General features: G+C 37.5%; 1 protein-coding gene across 7 annotated transcripts in view; it reads right to left on the minus strand.

Annotated features, from left to right (window-relative positions):
- Nucleotides 1–439: 439 nt before the first annotated feature.
- ELF1 (E74 like ETS transcription factor 1) overlaps nucleotides 440–17,510 on the minus strand; it is a 92,977-nt gene continuing 75,906 nt past the window's right edge. For all 7 annotated transcript variants that reach the window (XM_062566932.1, XM_062566926.1, XM_062566931.1 and 4 more), the window contains 3 exons: nucleotides 15,403–15,595; nucleotides 13,382–13,849; nucleotides 440–2,102 (listed from right to left, as the gene is read on the minus strand). In XM_062566932.1, the coding sequence (XP_062422916.1) occupies nucleotides 1,484–2,102; nucleotides 13,382–13,849; nucleotides 15,403–15,595 (1,280 nt within the window). In that variant the 3' untranslated portion in view covers nucleotides 440–1,483. The remainder of the gene's footprint in view (nucleotides 2,103–13,381; nucleotides 13,850–15,402; nucleotides 15,596–17,510) is intronic.

A 17,510-nucleotide genomic window follows, 5' to 3' on the forward strand; every position in this document is an offset into this window, starting at 1 on the left:
CTACAGTAGTGTTATACAAGCTACAAGGACCTTTGCGATAAATAACCCCCCCAGAATTACACTTAAAGTTTTGGGTTGTTTGTTTATAATTTACTGAGAAGTGACAGAAGAAGTTGAAGTCCAAGTCCTGGGCTTAGCTCAACTTTCATTTGAGCTATAAAAATGTACAGTATTGCTCCTTGAAGGGGTACAGTGCCATCGCAAGCTCACACACACAGCACGTTGGTGCATTCCAGTCTGAGTTCAGAACTGATTCACAAATTGCTCACTTGCTCATGTTCCACCACAGGCCTGCACTGATTAATCATATTGTCCTGTATTTCGGTGTATTTTGGAGATTTATAATGAACATCAAAACACTGTATTAATATAAAAACATTTCAAGAGTAAATACAGAAGTGTTTTTCCATTTGATTTATTTTCATAATAAACCAATTAAAAATACAAAAGACAAGGACCCAAGGTTCAAAGGCTTCCACCATTTAAAAATTTGTCTTTTAAATACAAATTCACTCTGTAATATGAATACATATAACATTAGACCTCTAAACATAATGATCTTATTTGCATCTATCAAAAATTTGTATGGAAACAAATTAGCTGAAAAACTTCCTTGTGACATTGAATGTACATTATTTACAATCAAAAAAGAACTCTTAGCAGTACTAATTTCAGAACACCTGCATAAATTGTATATATTTCATTTCCCTCCCCCCTTACAAAATAATCTGAAGTAGAAAGCAAAATTGTTAAAAGTCACAAAATGGCATGAAACATTTGCACCTGTAGTGATGCCATTAGTTTCTGTAATTAAATATATCTGATGTTTTCGTATAAAATATAGACCTGGCATTGTCCATTACTGGAATAAATGTTTTGTGTACTCTCAATAGGAGTGTATATTTAATTTTGCACACACGAGAGCGTGTGTTGCAAAAAATGCAACAAGAGGATACCTGGTTATCACTGTCCATTATTCAAAATCTAAATCTGATGTAATTCACTGGTAAGAAATAGATACACTTGATCATAAAAAATTCATACACATGGAATGAAAATGTCCCATCAAAAGTAAAAATAACTGTTGCTTCAAAAGTTAAGTGATACATGTATGGATTAAACAGAAAAGCTTATAATAATGTTATTGCAATGTAAATTAGCAACAGACTGAAAACTTACAAATATGTAAGAAGTTTGGAACTTTGGCCAAAAACCTCAAGAGAAAGTCTTCATAGCATAAAAAGCATGTTCCTTCATGCTTGTATTTTGAAACATGAGTAATATGTGATTTGATTTATATGATAACATTTAGCAATTAACAGAAAATCAAACCCGTTCTAAAGCATGAATTCTACCAATTAACTGCAGAAATTAAGTAGCTTTGTAACATCTGCTTCAGAATCAATTCATATATACATAACTGAAAAGGTCCCATCACATTTATGAAAACAATCATCCACAGGGTCTTTATTTATTTATTTATTTATTTATATGAACTGGGTTCCAATGACTCATTTTCTTGTTTCACTTGCACGTTAGATGGGAAACCATTTGAACTGGATACTACCATCACAAAAGGTTGCTGCTGGATTCTCTGCTCTGACTGCTCAGTATCATCTAGTTCTTCACTGTCGTCTTCTTTTACCGCTCCTTGTACGCCAATCTGCTTAGTTTCTGGTGCTTTAATAACTGAAGTGATCACAGTGCTTGACGGATGAGCTACCATCTGCGAATTGCTAGGAGAAAAAGTTACCACTGGGGTAGTGGCACTGAAGGATGGAGATGAAGCCATGTTGACTGTTCCATTGCAAATTGTCTGCACGCTGCTGGTGAGAACCTGCTGAACTTGTGCTGGGCTCAGCACGATTGACGAAGAAGGGGAGACTGGCTTCTGAGACTGTAGCATGACATTTTCTTTAAGAACTGTCATGGGTTGCGAAGTCGGAATGGCTTGTAAAATAAACTTTTGGGGCGTCGTAGCTGAGGCTGGATCTGTGCTGGCTATCACTGTAGTCAGAGGCACTGTCTGGAGTGTTACAGTATGCAGCTGCTGATTTCCAGGAGAAACAACCACTGGAACCTGGGTTGGAGTCTGTAAAGTTCTATTCAGATTAGAAAAGAGTGCAGGGTCAGAATACTTCCACTCTGAGTTTTTAAAAATGATTATACTCCTACTATTAAAAAAGATCACTTGGCATCACAAGCATTCAATTATTTTTCTAATGATTCCAAAAAAGGGAAACGCTCTCATAACAAACCCCCCCCCCCAAATCAGTAACATATTTCCTTAAGCAAGGGTCTGTCTTTGAGACATCTCATCGCAGGCATCAACAAACCCTACGTGAGTATCATTGATTTCACAAGGTACGCAGCTGAATTAAATCATAAATCAGGCCTCAATTCTCCTACCATCCACGTATGTGTGTAGCTATATAAACACAAGCATCTGCACTGTAATGGTGAGTGTCATCACGATCTTCTCAGACTTTCAGGATACACTGGTTTCCCTCTGTCTGCCAGGCTTACGCACTCCTAAGGGTAAAGCAATGGACCAGAATCTGCCCCACAGAAAAAGTTTAAATTAGCAATGATTCCATCAATTGCAGGCTGACAGACCTGGGTACCATATTACTTTCTATACAGGTACAGCTGAGAGCACAAACTTAGAAGACAAACAGCCATATCATCGAAGTAGACAATGGAAAATGGTGATTTAGAAACATGACTGAAGCACATGCACTTCAGTCCTGCAACATACCTATGTTTAAACACACACACACACACACCACCCTCCTGGTGAAGTGAATGATTTCCAGAAGATGGAAGAAAGGAAGAAAGGGAAACTACTTTTACACTGTTCCCACAGTATTTGTATTGCTGTATCTCATTCTCTTTGCACTTTTATTTTTAGCACCTTACAGATAAAGGTAATTTTGCAATGCTATGCTTATTTTTGAACCTGTAATTTCTGAGAATGGTTTATTCCACATTTACTTTTTACAGTCCGGGGTCTCCATCACTTCCCTCCTTCCCCCTCCAAATCAACATTGTTTAAAATTTGTTTCCACTCTGCTATTTGGCTATTTTCTCCAACCCATCATGCTACATTGTCCCTGACAATTTTTCTCTCTCCTCCTCCATGCTCTGCAAAGTTCTCTCTGACCTTCCTGCTTCACTTCACTGTTTTCTCCTGCCAATCTTCCTCTGCTTTTTCAGTCTTAACTGCTCATTCATGTTTTCTTTAACATATTTGACACTCAGTGAAAATAAACATAACTGTCTCCTCCTAGCTTATTTCTACCTGTTGAAATCATTTTAGATTGAAAAGACACTTACCTTCAATATTTCTGCTTTCAAGACCATGGTGCATGCTCTCCCTTCTAAAAGTTTGATTCTCAGTTAGACTGTAAGAGTTGCCTACTATCTATCCTTCAATGTCCTCCTTTCTATAGTCCCAGCCAACTGGTACCAACTTTTACAGCTCTGTGAAATCCTACTTGCCTGAGTTTTTCTACTGGCCACCAAGATCAGACTCAGCATAATCAAAACTTCCACTCAAAAAACCTGTTCTTGTTGTTATTGCAACTAAAGCTTACCAAAGTGGGCAGGATTTAACTGATTCTGAAGCTAGGGGCAATGTGCAGGCAGATATTCCAATGGCGTGGGGAGCTCTGCTCCCCTTTTCCATAATGCAGCAGCCGAGGCGAGTGAAGTAACCCTTGTAGAAGCCTTCTCAGGTCTCACCTCAGTCCTCTGGGGAAGGCCCTTCTCTAACCTCCAAAGATTCCCCCAGCAAAAGCAACTCCAGTAACCCAGCTGGTATCAAGCTGAGAACACATCAGCTGCCTCTTCCTTAGCATCCTCCAGCAGCTAGTTCCTGCTGCACGCAACTCTTCCCACCTCCTGTGTGGGCTTAGTAATATAAGAAACAGAATCCCTTATCTGTAGCTTTCTCCTCAAAAGAAAGAAGCCAGCAGTTCCTGGACTGTCTCTATAGCAAAACAATTCTAAATATTAACCCGTGAGGCTTCCTTGCAAGTCACATCAGAAAGACCATATAGCTAGGATGCAGAAGCTGACATGTCTAGTATCAGCATGTCTGACACTTGAGTGCAGAGGGGCAGCTGATGGGCACAATCTTGAGCTGCTGGGTCACATGATAGGGGAGAGAAGCCAAGAAAAATGCTTATGGAAATGGATTGGCTGGGAAGCTGTGGAGCAACCACTTCCTTCTCTCCAACTTCTGGATTTCATGCACCAGGCTGAAATAGGTGCTGTACAGGAAAAGCAAGCAATGGAACTTACAGTGCAAGGCTCAGAGTGACAGCATCAGGGTCACCAGGTCTGCTAAGGTTACCAGACCTATATATTTCTTTTTAAATATCTCCCCTTGGAGTTTGATAGAATAAACACACACACACACAGATGTCCATGTGTAGCTGCAGAAGGATGTCCACTATCTTTTTTTTTTTAATAATGTGAACCACCTACAATTTTAAACAAAATTAAAGTAAAATCAAAGTGTCACATAGATGCAGTTCAAACAACCCATGAAAGTTCATGCAGACCAGCTAAGGAATAAAGATAGTTGACACTTGCCCTTAGAAAAGCCTTAAAAGTATCTGAGTAAGAGAGCGTGTACTGAGGCAACTCCTTAATCCACAAGGCAACCTACTTGTGCCCGAAGAATCAACACCAACCGAATAGCTGCAGCTTTGAAAAGCAGCTGCTGAAGCTGCCAGCCCTTGCTAGTATACTGTGCAAGTATTACTTTGAAGCTACTCTCTTGCTCTTTAGCTGTTTTGTTTAAATATCAAATAGCAGTTGTGGCTGCAGATAACCTCAGAAATAGGAACTGGATGTAATCAACGCAGAGAGCATTTTGCAAAGCCCTAGGAACAATAGCTCTGAGAGCACTGAACCAAAGCATTTGTCTCAGCATGCAGTAATAATCATTTAGGTGTTGATGTATAAATCATTTTATTTCTCACAAAAACAAGACCTGTACCTGCACATCATACTGTGTGTAGTATTTTTTTTCCAAATGCTTTGTTTTCTCCCTCAGTTAAAATGGTGTATAGTTGCTTGGGGGAAGGCATCTGGCAGATGAGTGTACAAGCACAGGATTAAGTCACATACAGCACCATAAAATGTGTTGTCATTTGTGGTAGAAGTCAAGCAGAAATTTTGGCTCAGTTGGTAACACTAAGACAACTGTGTTCACAGACTGAAATCTAGCTGCTCAGATCTGCCTTGAGTATCACTGAAGAAAATATATAGGTTAATTTACAGATTTTCCTTGGTTAATCTTTTTATCTGTTTGTTTTACCCCCCCCCCAAAAAAAAAAAAAAAAAAAAAAAAGATATACACAACTCAAGATAGTTTGGGCTAGATTATTCTAGATGTTTTTAAATATATGTTCTGCTATACTTCTGAATTCAACTGTCAATTCACTAACATTCTCCATAGTTAAAGCTACAAATTTGTTGGGTGTTACTTTAAAAGTTCCTCTTGAAGTTCCAAAAAGAACAACATTAAGCAATACTGATGAAAAGGAAATGCTGCCACTAAACAGTCTGGTTACTACTGGGAAAACAATGACAAAAATCATTCTGAAGTCATTTTAGCCTGGCAGAAAATAAGAAAAAATCTATTTCTTAGTTTATTTGGTACCATTAATAGTCTAGAACTGTGCAACATCACATTAGCTCATCATGAGGTGAATAGTGATAAAGCAAGCACTAACTGACAGATAGGAAAAGCAAGTTTATTCATGGTAATTTATTTGTGAAACTTCTGAAGTAGAGAAAAGATGCGAAAAGATACAAAAAATGTTAAGCTACAAGCCAAGGTAAACAAAATATTTCACAGTACAAGAAGCAAATGAAACTAGGCAACATTAAGAAATACATAGAGAGAGGTAACAGAAGGAAATTTCCTTCATCAACATACATATTATTCAATCTACAGCTATAGGGGAAAAATTGGCCTAGACATAAAAGGGCAAATTTCCAGGGACTTTCCCAATTTATTTAAATAACTGGTTACAAACAGCTCATTCAGTCAACCTAAGAGCAGCAAGGAAGCTGACAGGGTGGGGTGCACTAGATAGAACCACTTCAAATGCCTGAGTCAAGAGGCAATCTCTTGAGTGAATGTAAGAAGTATCAGCCAAATACGCAACATGGGCGCTCTACCAGCATTGCAAACCACAACTGTACTTGTTTATCTTATCCTCAAAGAGTTGCCAACAAGATGGTAAATACTTCACCCCAATGTATCATAACCATAGTCGTTTTACAACGCAAGACTTGTGTATAGGAGCTAACCAGTCTAGCTATAGATACCTGCAAGATGTAGAAAGGTACTTGATTTAACACAAAATCTTCTCATACCCTCCTCGTAAGTAAGAACAGCACTTCCCTGTTCTTGTCTAGCCCTTTGTTCAGAGAAGATAATTTATTATGTCATGAGGACGGAGACAGAGGACTCAACTCTCAAGTCCTGTGTTATTTTTACTAACCCACAGGGTCTATACAGCCCTCTTTCCACAAAGTGTATGTAAAAACATAACCACAGTCACTTGAAAAGACTCTTAACTTGTGCTACTTATAGAAAGCTGCAGAAACCCCACCTCTTTCCACAGTGACAAATACATCTAAAGATAGTCCTTGAAGATAGTTTCTTACCGAGCAGAAACAAAATGAATTGGTCTAGATGGTTTTAAGTCTCTCCTGTCTTGTTCCTACCTACTACAGAAATTAATTCAGAAACCCAGTAAAGACCTCTTTTCTACCACAGGAAAATCAAGTAAAAGTGGAAAGTTATAAATAAAATCTTAAATAAACTTGATAGGAGCTGATGCTGTCATAACAGTGTCTTGAGAAATGCATCCCCTTGTAAGCTAAATCAGTGCTTCTTATAGAAGCTGAGATCACATCAGCCTAGTTCTGACCAGCACCTTCCTTAGGAAGGGCATTTTCCTCTCATCCTCAAACTTGCGATGTAGTGCAGCCATCACTTAAAAGAGCACAGAGATCAACTCTTCCCAGCAACTCCTCTGCTTTCCTCCCTGTGAGGAAGGCTTGAGCAGTGGTGAGATCCAACAGTGTCTGCTAGCTAGTGTGTTAAAACAGCTTCTAGTTCAGGCTTTCCTTTGGAGCATAAAGATGCTGTACTCAGAAGTCTACCATTGACTGCAAGCAGAGGCAAAGCATCTGCACTGGCTGATCAAAGACGGACTTTCCACATCAGTCAGGAGATGCTGCTGATCACCTGGAGTCCTCAGCAGGTCTCATATTTGGCTAACGTTCATGTTCTCCCCCTAGTGCCAGAGAGCCCTACCAACACTGTCACTCATGATAGCTTTTATTCAGCATACCTGTAAGAGGAACGGAGTCATCCTAGGCTACAACATTAGCTGATGTCTTCCAGATTTGAATCTCTCTTATTCAAGGAAAAAAAATGAATATAAGAAATATATGATTTCTTATGAATCTTATGATTCTTATGAATATATGATTTGCCAAATGATTAAGGCAAAATCTGTGTAGCACAGTGCCAGACTGGTTCCCTGTGTCTGTGCAGCTATGCATGCATAATCAAAGGGATATATAGATGGGATGGAAGTTATTACACATCACAACAATGATATTCACTGCACAGCTTACACAAGTTAATGTCTATACTTGACACAAGATGAAGAAAATATTTCAAATGAAATGCCAGCTGTAATCACATTTCCTGTGTTGATAAATGCACATTTGACAAATCTGTGTATTTTTCAGTATCAGAATAGCTGCAGCCATATTGCCACAGTTAGTTTACATCATAGCCTGGACACGGTCATGCTTACCAGCTGGCTATGGAACGACAGCAGAAAGCACACGTGTGTGCTGGGGGTAGGCATGACACTTGGGTTAATTACTCCTGGTTATCAGGACAATCCACTATATTGGCATATTGTTGACTTCATCGCTGTTCTTGCACTGAAGGCTCTCAGACAGAAAAACAAACAAACAAACAAACAAACAAACCCCACCCCCACAACATGTTTCCCTTTCAGCTAGTTCTTTCTCCTTTGAAATGAGGATCTTGCTGCTGCGGTCCACACTTGTGTCACCTTCAGGATGGATTACTGCAACATTTTCTGCCTCAGAGTTTGCAAAAAGGTCAATATGGGAACTGGGTGAGTCATCATGCAGCAGCTCCCCAGTTCAAAGTGAGTGCAGAATATCCCATTGGTTCTCTGTGATCTGCATTAGTTTTTCCTCAGCTACAGAACAGAATCAGGATACTTGCCTTATGACATGGTCAGCCCAAGCTATCACAAAGACAACTTGAAAATACAGGAAAGAAACAATCTATTTAAAACCTGAAGTTTGCTAAAGAATTGCTAAAGACAGATAACTAATTCAAAATTTCTCGGTATACAGAGCTGCCAGCTAGAAAATTGAGCTATGTCCCATACAGTTAGCAAGAAGTAAATAGGCACATATATTACTAACAATTCAGAAAGGATGATTTTTGTAATTTAAAATTAAATAAGAACTTCTTTCTACTATGTAGAAGACACTCTATCTTAAATCACTACTACTGTATATTAAAGATAAACAAATGCAACTCAGAGTCTGCATCCAGGACACTGGTTATTCAAAGGAGATTCAACAGCCTAAACATAAGAGTGTTAGAGCTCTCTGTAAGATGTCCTAGACTACTCATGACAGAGGCCTTACAGGAGACTTGTACTTTCTAGAATAATAGAATAGATATCCTCTGGCTCAGAAAGACTCTGTAAGTATGGAGCTGAATCTCAAGTCTATTTTAGTGCCAACAATTCCAAGGTAGAACTCAAGTTCCTCTGATAAAACACCTGTATAGACCAGAGATTTGGAAGTGCAAGTATATTAAAAAAAAAAATAAAGCTAAAAAAAAAAAAAAAAAAAAAAAAAAAAAGCAACAAATTCAAAAATTTTAAGAGACTTTTACTTTTTTTCTTAATGAAAAACAGCTCACTGGAAAAAAATTAGAAATAAAACAGTCATCTGGAGAGACCTTTATATTTCTGTCTTATCACTAGAAGCACAGGGTGCCAAATTCAGTTTGCAGTTACAGGATCAGTCAGTAACTTCACTTGCATGCACTGAACCAGAGCACAGTGAGGCCTCCAGAAGAGCAGCAGGTGATGTCCTCACACCACAGCACTTTGGCAGTTCTGAATATTCCTGTCTGGACTACTAGATGTCCTACCTAGCCTGCAGAACCTGATCCTGCCCGGCTCCTGCCACCCTTCCCTGGCCAGCAACATTTCACCTTGTCTCCTGCAAAAAGCAGCACCAAAAGTGGTATAAAACACCCCTCAAAAGCCATCTGTAAGACAAGACCTTTCTTTAAACCACTCTGTCAAATTTCAGAGTATAAGTCAAAGTAGAGCTTTGCAAATAACAGCCTATGAACAGCTAAAGAATACGTTTTTCTCGAGGCACCATTCTAGCCTGTAGTTAATTTAATACAAAACTTGATTACAACAAGAAAGAAGCTGTAGCTAAGGACAGAACTTACCAGCTCCCTGTCTCTGGCAGGTACCTGCTACCTCTGCAAAGCAGGTACAGGATGCTACTTTCCACTGAAATCACACAAAACTCTATACGAGCTTTGTGCAGTTATAAATGAAGTCATTGACCATACTGAAAAGAAGCAACATCTGATTTTCATTGTCATTCTCGTTTACGATTTCTTGGAAAAGCACACAGAGGCCCTGGAAAAATGGGTGCCAAAGACTCCCAGAGATACTCCAGGGACAGGACTTCACCAGGCAACACCACCTTACAGAGAAAGGGATATTGATACAAAACACCTTTCACAACATTCTTCAAATATGACTCTTTTAACAAGTTCCTTAGCATAAAACATGCCTGTCTGGACTTCTTCCCTGAAGGTTATGGTTAAGAAGCTAATTATTTTAAACTCAAAAACCCTCAATATTTTTCTATTTTATGTCATCAATCACATAAAATTTTTTCCCCTCACAACATTAAGGAAGGAAACTACTGCAGCGGGAAAGCTTTTTCCATGAAGAGGAGGCATGAACATAAGCTTTGTAAATCACATTACATAAGAAATTATACGGACATTCATGCTTCAAGGCAGAGCTCAATCACTAACCAGTAAGCGTCAGAAAGAAACTTCTCCTAAGGAACGTTTCCCAAATCCTTTTCTTGCCTTTTCTTCCAAATGACCTCGTCCAACAACATGCCTCCACCCCTCCAGAGCAACTAGCATATTCCAATGTTGCTGTTCTTCCTCACGCTTCCTTAAAAAACAACCATATAGTTCCTTCAAACACAATCCTACAGCACGCATATATCAGAAGGTTGGTCAGCCCTTACTCTATAATAAGAGCCAAACCTGCTGTAAATTTTAAAATTCAGAAGACCATACATTTCATCCTTTATGGAAGCTCCTCTGAGGCAAGGTAGAACATGTTCACAGTCTCGTACAACTGCTGTATATTTACGGTTGCTTGAACAAACAAAAACAAAATGCAATTTCTTTGTTTTAGCTGTTTAATAAACCAGATCTAAAACATATGCTTCAGAAAGTTTTAAACATTTCTTTCTATCTCTCCAAAATACTTAAAATTTGCATTTTTTTTATCTAAACAAAAATATATCCATCATAAATGGTATCTTTGGGCCTGGGACAGGCGAAGACTGCACAGGACTCAACAACAGCTTGGGCTGGGTCTTCTCTGGGTTGGGTCGTCTCTGTTTTTCTTGACCTAGCTAAGGTTTTTTGTCATCATGGCTAGGAAAAGTGGAATTGAAGACTTCACAGAAAAACATTTAAGTTATTAACTTAAGTAATTTACAAACAATGTGATACAGAATTCTAAGTTTTTAATGCTCTTCCTCATCGCAATTTCACACAAGTGTCATCCCTACTACTTTTTTTCCCCTTAGCTTATGCCCACAATTTAACTGTGAAATATTGTAATGCAACAGGATGTCATAATATCATCAGGCCTTCTTCCAAATTTCAAGACGGACTGTTCGGCTCCTTCCTTACTAGGTATTACAGATATTCCGTTTATTGTTACTGTTGTTATACTTTTTATACTGTTGGTACTGCTTTTGATAGCCTAGGGCCATTTAACTCCATAAATTGCTAATCTCTCTCCTTACTGATATTTAATAGCATTATTCTCCTTCCTTAAATGATACTGTATAGATTTAATTATGTCTTTACTCACTTCCTTTCTCAGTATTACCCTAGACACTTTTTTACAACTTACAGATAATTAAATCTCTCACCATCCTGAAATCATAGGATTGCACCATATGTAGTAGCTTCCTTCATAGGCTTTAAATCTTATTTAAAGACACATCACTGATACAGTTTTTTTTAATCACTGAATTCTCTAAGTAAATTCCAAAACTGCTTTTATTTTTGCTTTCTGTATTCTACTATTTTTTATATTTAGAGAAAAACTTTTACCTAAGTTTCTGATCAAATATAAACTTTCCCTCCCATATATATATATATATCTTGAAATAACTCCAGTTTATTAGACTAATCAGTAAAACAAAATTTTGTTTTTTAATTAAAAATCATTTAGAATTAAACGTCAAATGAAAACAGTTATTGTCCACTTACAGATGATAATTCTTTCCAGTTCGTTTTTACAGTGCCTATCAGGATAACTTTGAAAAGATATTCTTCTTTCTTGGCTTTGTTTATTCCCCTGAAGACTTTATTAGTCAGTGAATTTCTCTTTCCTAGTGAACTTTCCATAATGCAACATGAATAAAGACATTTCATAATATTTTAAGGAAATTAAAAGAACACAAGGATTCAAAATAGAAACTCCAGGAGTAATTTTAAAATTATTTTTCACACCAAAGAGCAAGCAGGTAACACAACTTTTCTTTTTTTTTCTTTTTCTTTTCTTTCGTCTGAGGCTGAAGTCTTGGTTTGTCATCCTCTATATGTACAAGGAAAATCTTCATTTCCTCAACTATTTTATTATCTCCTAAAACATTTCTGATTTGTTTTATTATATCTGCCAGTGAAGACTGATCTATGCTTTTTAGTTATCATTGCTTAAAAATATAGCTGCTTTTGCTATTTTGAATTCTCCTTAATCCCTCTTCCTTTTAAAGTAAGTGGAGTTTTAATTCTTGATTGGCTTTTATAATCTCTACTGCCCTCTACTAGCAGAGATGAGAAAGCAAAACTTATTTTTTGGCTTCCAAAAAAAAAAAAAAATGATTCAATCTGACTAATATGCCGTTACTTATTTCTAGTTGACAAAATTCCATGGCTAACCTCAGACAGTCACCCAATGCCAGATCTGATCAGTGGCTCTGAAGCCATTTTTAAAGGCACGAACAAGGGACAGAGCAGGAAAGAGCATTATTGCCATCTCATATCACAAAACAATAAACGTCAGAACATTGAACTTAAATAGCAAATATCAAAAAGAGTGATGCTGATAATTGAGTATTTTTTGAAGTTTTCACAGAACAGCTTTGCGGTCCAGAATCATCACAGACAATACAAACATCCCCATGAAGGGACCACATTACAAGGATGTTTGTTTTAGGTCCTTTGCCGCTAGTGGAGACGAACATGCTCTGTCAGAAAACAGTTCAGGTAAGTATCTAACATTAACAGGGCAAACCTAGGCTTAAGCGATTACTTTGAAAAGTTTCTCCAGTTAGGATGTTGCTCACAACCTGACAGTGCAAATGAGTAACAATGCTTAAATGCTGTCAGCTTGTGCTAGCAAGCTGACTTAAAAGTATGGAAATACGACTGTCTCCCCACAATAGTCTACAGATAACAAAATTCCCACGAGATGATTCTGAAATCAGAAGATCATGTTCTCATAATGGCAGCAAAATGCCACAGCAGGTAACACAAAGCTTTCCCCTGTTGTAAATGAGGACAATACACAAGACAAAACAGATGAAAGAATGTGGAAGAAGAAAAATTAAGAAGCAAGGAGAAAAGTCTTTTTGAAGGGCTTATGCAGATACACCATGTATAATTCAACACCAGTTAATAAAAAAGCAGTCATGAAAATACTGCCAATGCTGCAGGATAGAACTGACAATACTAATTTTACTTTTCTGTAAAGGCTTTTCTCTACCCTAATGCTGCAGGAAAGATGTGCTTCCCTGCACCAAAAACCTGAGTGCACATGCTGCAATGTATAAAAACTCCCAGTTCCTAGGTCACTCATATAGCAGCCATTTCACTAGAACTGAATTAGGAGACAGCAATTTTTTTCAAGTGTAACAAAGAATCTAGTCTATCTGGCCATCATCAAGTGAGTTTATTACTATTCATACATTCTTTTTCTTTACACTTTCTTACCTTATATTCTGAACTGAGGGATTTAATGTTTCATCCGGAACATTACTGGTTACAGCTGCATGTCCTTCTGTGAGGGACTGCAATGGCTGCATTACATGAACTGTCCGAAAAAGCTGAGTGGGATATGCTGGCTGCGTAGACTGCATTGTCCTCAAAACTTCTGAAGTCAAGCCAGGTGTCTGCTGCTGTGCAACTTCTACGTGCTCCTTGAGTTTAGCAGGCTTTGGATTTCCTGTTTTTAAAACTGTGGTAGATCCTCCCTTTGTTCCCACATTCGTAGACGCTCTAGATCTGCTTGACTGGTTTCTATTGGCCACAGGAGTTGAGAGCAAAGTTGAATCAGATGATTCAGTGCTAGGACTTGCATCTTCATCATCTATATAGACGAGATCTTTTGGCATTTCTTTAAATTGATACACTAGGCGCTGACCTTCTACTTTAGCCAGTATTCCTCTTTGGTAATAGTATCTGTTTAAAGCAGACATACATCAACAAGTTACACAGTGTTTTTGCCAAAAAACACAAACAAAATCACCAAAAAAAACTAGACAACATCATAGGCAGTAACAAGGACGTGGAGGCTTAGGATTTCATTTAAAATACTATGCCTAATATATTCATAGATACATAATTTTCATATTTTTATATATATACACACATACACACATAATATGAATATATATAGATATTCATATTATATACATATATATATAAATTCATTTAATGTATATGTCTAATTTCTTGCCTATAAAGGACTGCTCAACTTAAATAGTATGGTTTGCTCCCCAGACAACTCTTTGCTACTGGTATTTCCTGTAGCCTTTTCATTTCAACCTCAGGCATCTCTGCAGAGAAAGAGAACTCACTGACTAGGCATGTCTGCTATAAGCTAATACTCCAACTTCTCCCCAAGACACACAGTTTTATAGTTATTTAAATTCATGTTTATTTATCAATGAGCACACATAGACCTTTTTACTACAAGAAAGGAAAAGGAACAAGACAGCACTACTATAAACTAATAGGACAATTTAAAACGGTGTTGTTGACACCAACGTGAGGGAGAAAGGGAAATAAAGAGAAAAAAAACAGATGTTCATCCAGAGAATCAATCAGTAAGAAAGAATCTTGTGTCACTCATGTTCATGGATGTCTGCTTATTTTGTACAATCTTTTCTGTATGTGAAATATCCCAATTTGATAGGCAAAGATACATAGTAAAATGCTTCTGAACTGCCTGTACACAAAAATTCAGAGACGCACACATAGATCCAAATTCCAAAAACCATACCTCCCTCTGGAAACTGGATCATTTGCCACAGGTAGGGATCATTTCATTTGCTCTAACAGACCTAAATTTAGGATTGTTTGGAAAAGGGACATTCAAATTTTACACAAGCACTTGCCACACTTAGAATCTTCAGTTTCTTACTTTGTCTGTGGCTGATTTTGAAGTAGTAGTTTTTTCAACAGCAGTGAAAATATCCAAGCCAATGTGGGAAATAATTGATTTTTGGCTTTAGGTTACTTTTAATTAGCTTATTTATTTTCCTAAAATAACTTCTCTATTTCCCAAGCTGACAAAATAATCATAGAATCAGTAAGGCTGGAAGGGACCTCTGGAGTATGTTAAACTAGTAGTCATTTAGTACTATTTTAATTTGGTTTCCTACAGAAACAACCAGCTGCTACATAGGTCAAGTTGTACCATTTAAGAATGAGCTTAGAATCATAGAATCGGTAAGGTTGGAAGGGACCTCTGGAGATCATCTAGTCCAACCTCCCTGCTCAAGCAGGGTCACCTAGAGCATGGTAGACAGGGTTGCATCCAGGCAAGTTTCTCCAGAGAAGGAGAAACAAGAACCCCCCTTGCTGAAGCCCAGGCTTGAACCAGGGACCTTTAGATCTTCAGTCTAATGCTCTCCCAGCTTCTTTACTTTTGTTAAACAGAATTAGATGAAGCATTTAACACATGCAAACACTACGACAAAAAAAATAGTGATTATTAAAACTATACGTACCTGAGAGCTCTACCCATTGTTTCATAATTCATATCAGGTTTGTTTTTGTGTTTTCCCCACAACCTGGACACAGCCTTGGAATCTACCAGTTTGAAAATGCCCTTCTCTCTTTGAGTCCATTTGATATATTTAGGACATGTAGCTTTGTCCTGGAGCAGCGCTAGCAAAAACTCCCAAAGATAAATCGTATTTCCTAAAATAAATATAAAAATATTTCAGGACACAGAAGAAGATATTATTGAATTAGCTAACTAGATTTTATTAATTTTTAGGTTATTTGCAACATTAAGAAGCTGGTATCTTTATGAATATATTCTAATACATGATTGAGAACAGCTAGTGACTGAAGGGGACGGGGAAGGTGTTTTGGTTAGCCACTTCAACCTGGGTGCCCAAATGCCATAGCCATTATCCATAACAGAATGAGTCAGCCCATTCCAACCATCAATATTATATAGCATCAATCACCTGCTCGTACTCTTCTTTTATTCCTAGTCCAGTTATAGGAGTAGCTTATAACTGGACATTAAGCCCCGATTAAATACTTCGCCAAACTGAGATGGTTGTTACAATCCTTTAGAAGGATAAACAAAATCCTTACTTGTAATAACTATATTTATATGGGACAATCAATATTGTATGCTGAGATAGGCAAACCTCCAAAATGTTTAGAGCAGATTTTTTTTTTCTTTTTTCTTCCCAATCCAAATGAGAGCTAGAATGTACTGGTAGACAACACCCAAACTTCATTTTACAAACGAGTAAATACGAACACATATGAAAACACATCACATCTGTTCAGTGTTTACCACGCAAGAAGGGAGGCTAATAAAATCACAGACCATGACTGCTTAAAATTAGTACAAAATTTACTTTTTTTTTTTTTCTTCCCCAAAACACATTTAAGGAGTGAAAACTCATAAAACTAATGCTTACTCCTGCTTTTTCTAACCAAGGCTTGCAGTGTCTGATGTGCTTTTGGACACTTGAAGCTGTATATAACCTTCTGAGTAATACATTGTTAGTCTGAACAAAGAAGAAAATTTCTTTTATGGAAGTATCTCCTCATACAAGCAATGATGCAAAAAAGTCAGGAAGGATGGCAAATGCAGATTTCTTCAGTTTCACAAAAATGATGCCCAGTGAATCAGAAAGTGACAGTATTTGTTAACTTCAATTTTACTCTGCAGTTTTCTATACTCCAGTGACCACAAATCTGAACTTTTTAAAACTAGACAAGCTGCCCTACAAATTCTTAATATTCCATCTACATTGTTACACCACTGTCCACTGCACTGAGCACTCGCTCTGAGTTGGTCAGCTCTAGCAATGGAAAAAAAACATTTGCCTAGAATTTTGGAGATTACTTGCAACTACTTTTTGATGGGAGTTTGCTGAGGTATTCAGCAATGTCATCAGCACTGAGAGTACAAAATACTAACAGTTCCTTCAGAAGGTGGAAATGTGAAGAGAGAACATTTCCAGAGAAAAAAACGCTGGCTTTGCAACAAACACCTTCCAGTCTACATAGAAATATCAGACTGTTTGCCTTCGGACACCCTAAAGGAAAAGGTTAGGCTGTGTAGGTAGGACACAATGTCAGTCAGGAATAAGGGCATTCCCAGCCACTTTTTTTGTGCTTTTTTTGTAGGTTAGACTAAAAATGCTTAATTGCATCCTCACAGCTCTAAAAACTTGTCACTGTTTAGCCACTGAAAATCACTGTGAAAAGGACTGCCTGCAAAAACACCGTTTTTACTCACAAAGTTTTTAACCTCTGGTGAATCACAGCAGAAGCAGCAGTAAATATAAAATTCAATTTTCTTCATTTATGCATTGTATAAAACAATTAAATTGAAAACACGGTATTTTAGAATATATGTTCTCCCTCACGTAATGCTATGAAAAGAGAGAGACAGGCAACTCATACAACCTTTCAGATGCTTCAGTATCATGAATGATTATATTAACATCCCTTCTGCTTCAATTCCATGTTCCTCAAAAGGCTAAACAAACATTTTTGCAGTAGCTTTTTCATAACAGCAGTGGTTTCAAGCAACAGGTACCTTTTCAATTCCTTCTGAATTCATAATTTTGTAATAATGGAC

The sequence above is a fragment of the Rhea pennata genome, chromosome 1 (assembly GCF_028389875.1).
Source record: "Rhea pennata isolate bPtePen1 chromosome 1, bPtePen1.pri, whole genome shotgun sequence".
NCBI classification, from domain to species: Eukaryota; Metazoa; Chordata; class Aves; order Rheiformes; family Rheidae; genus Rhea; species Rhea pennata.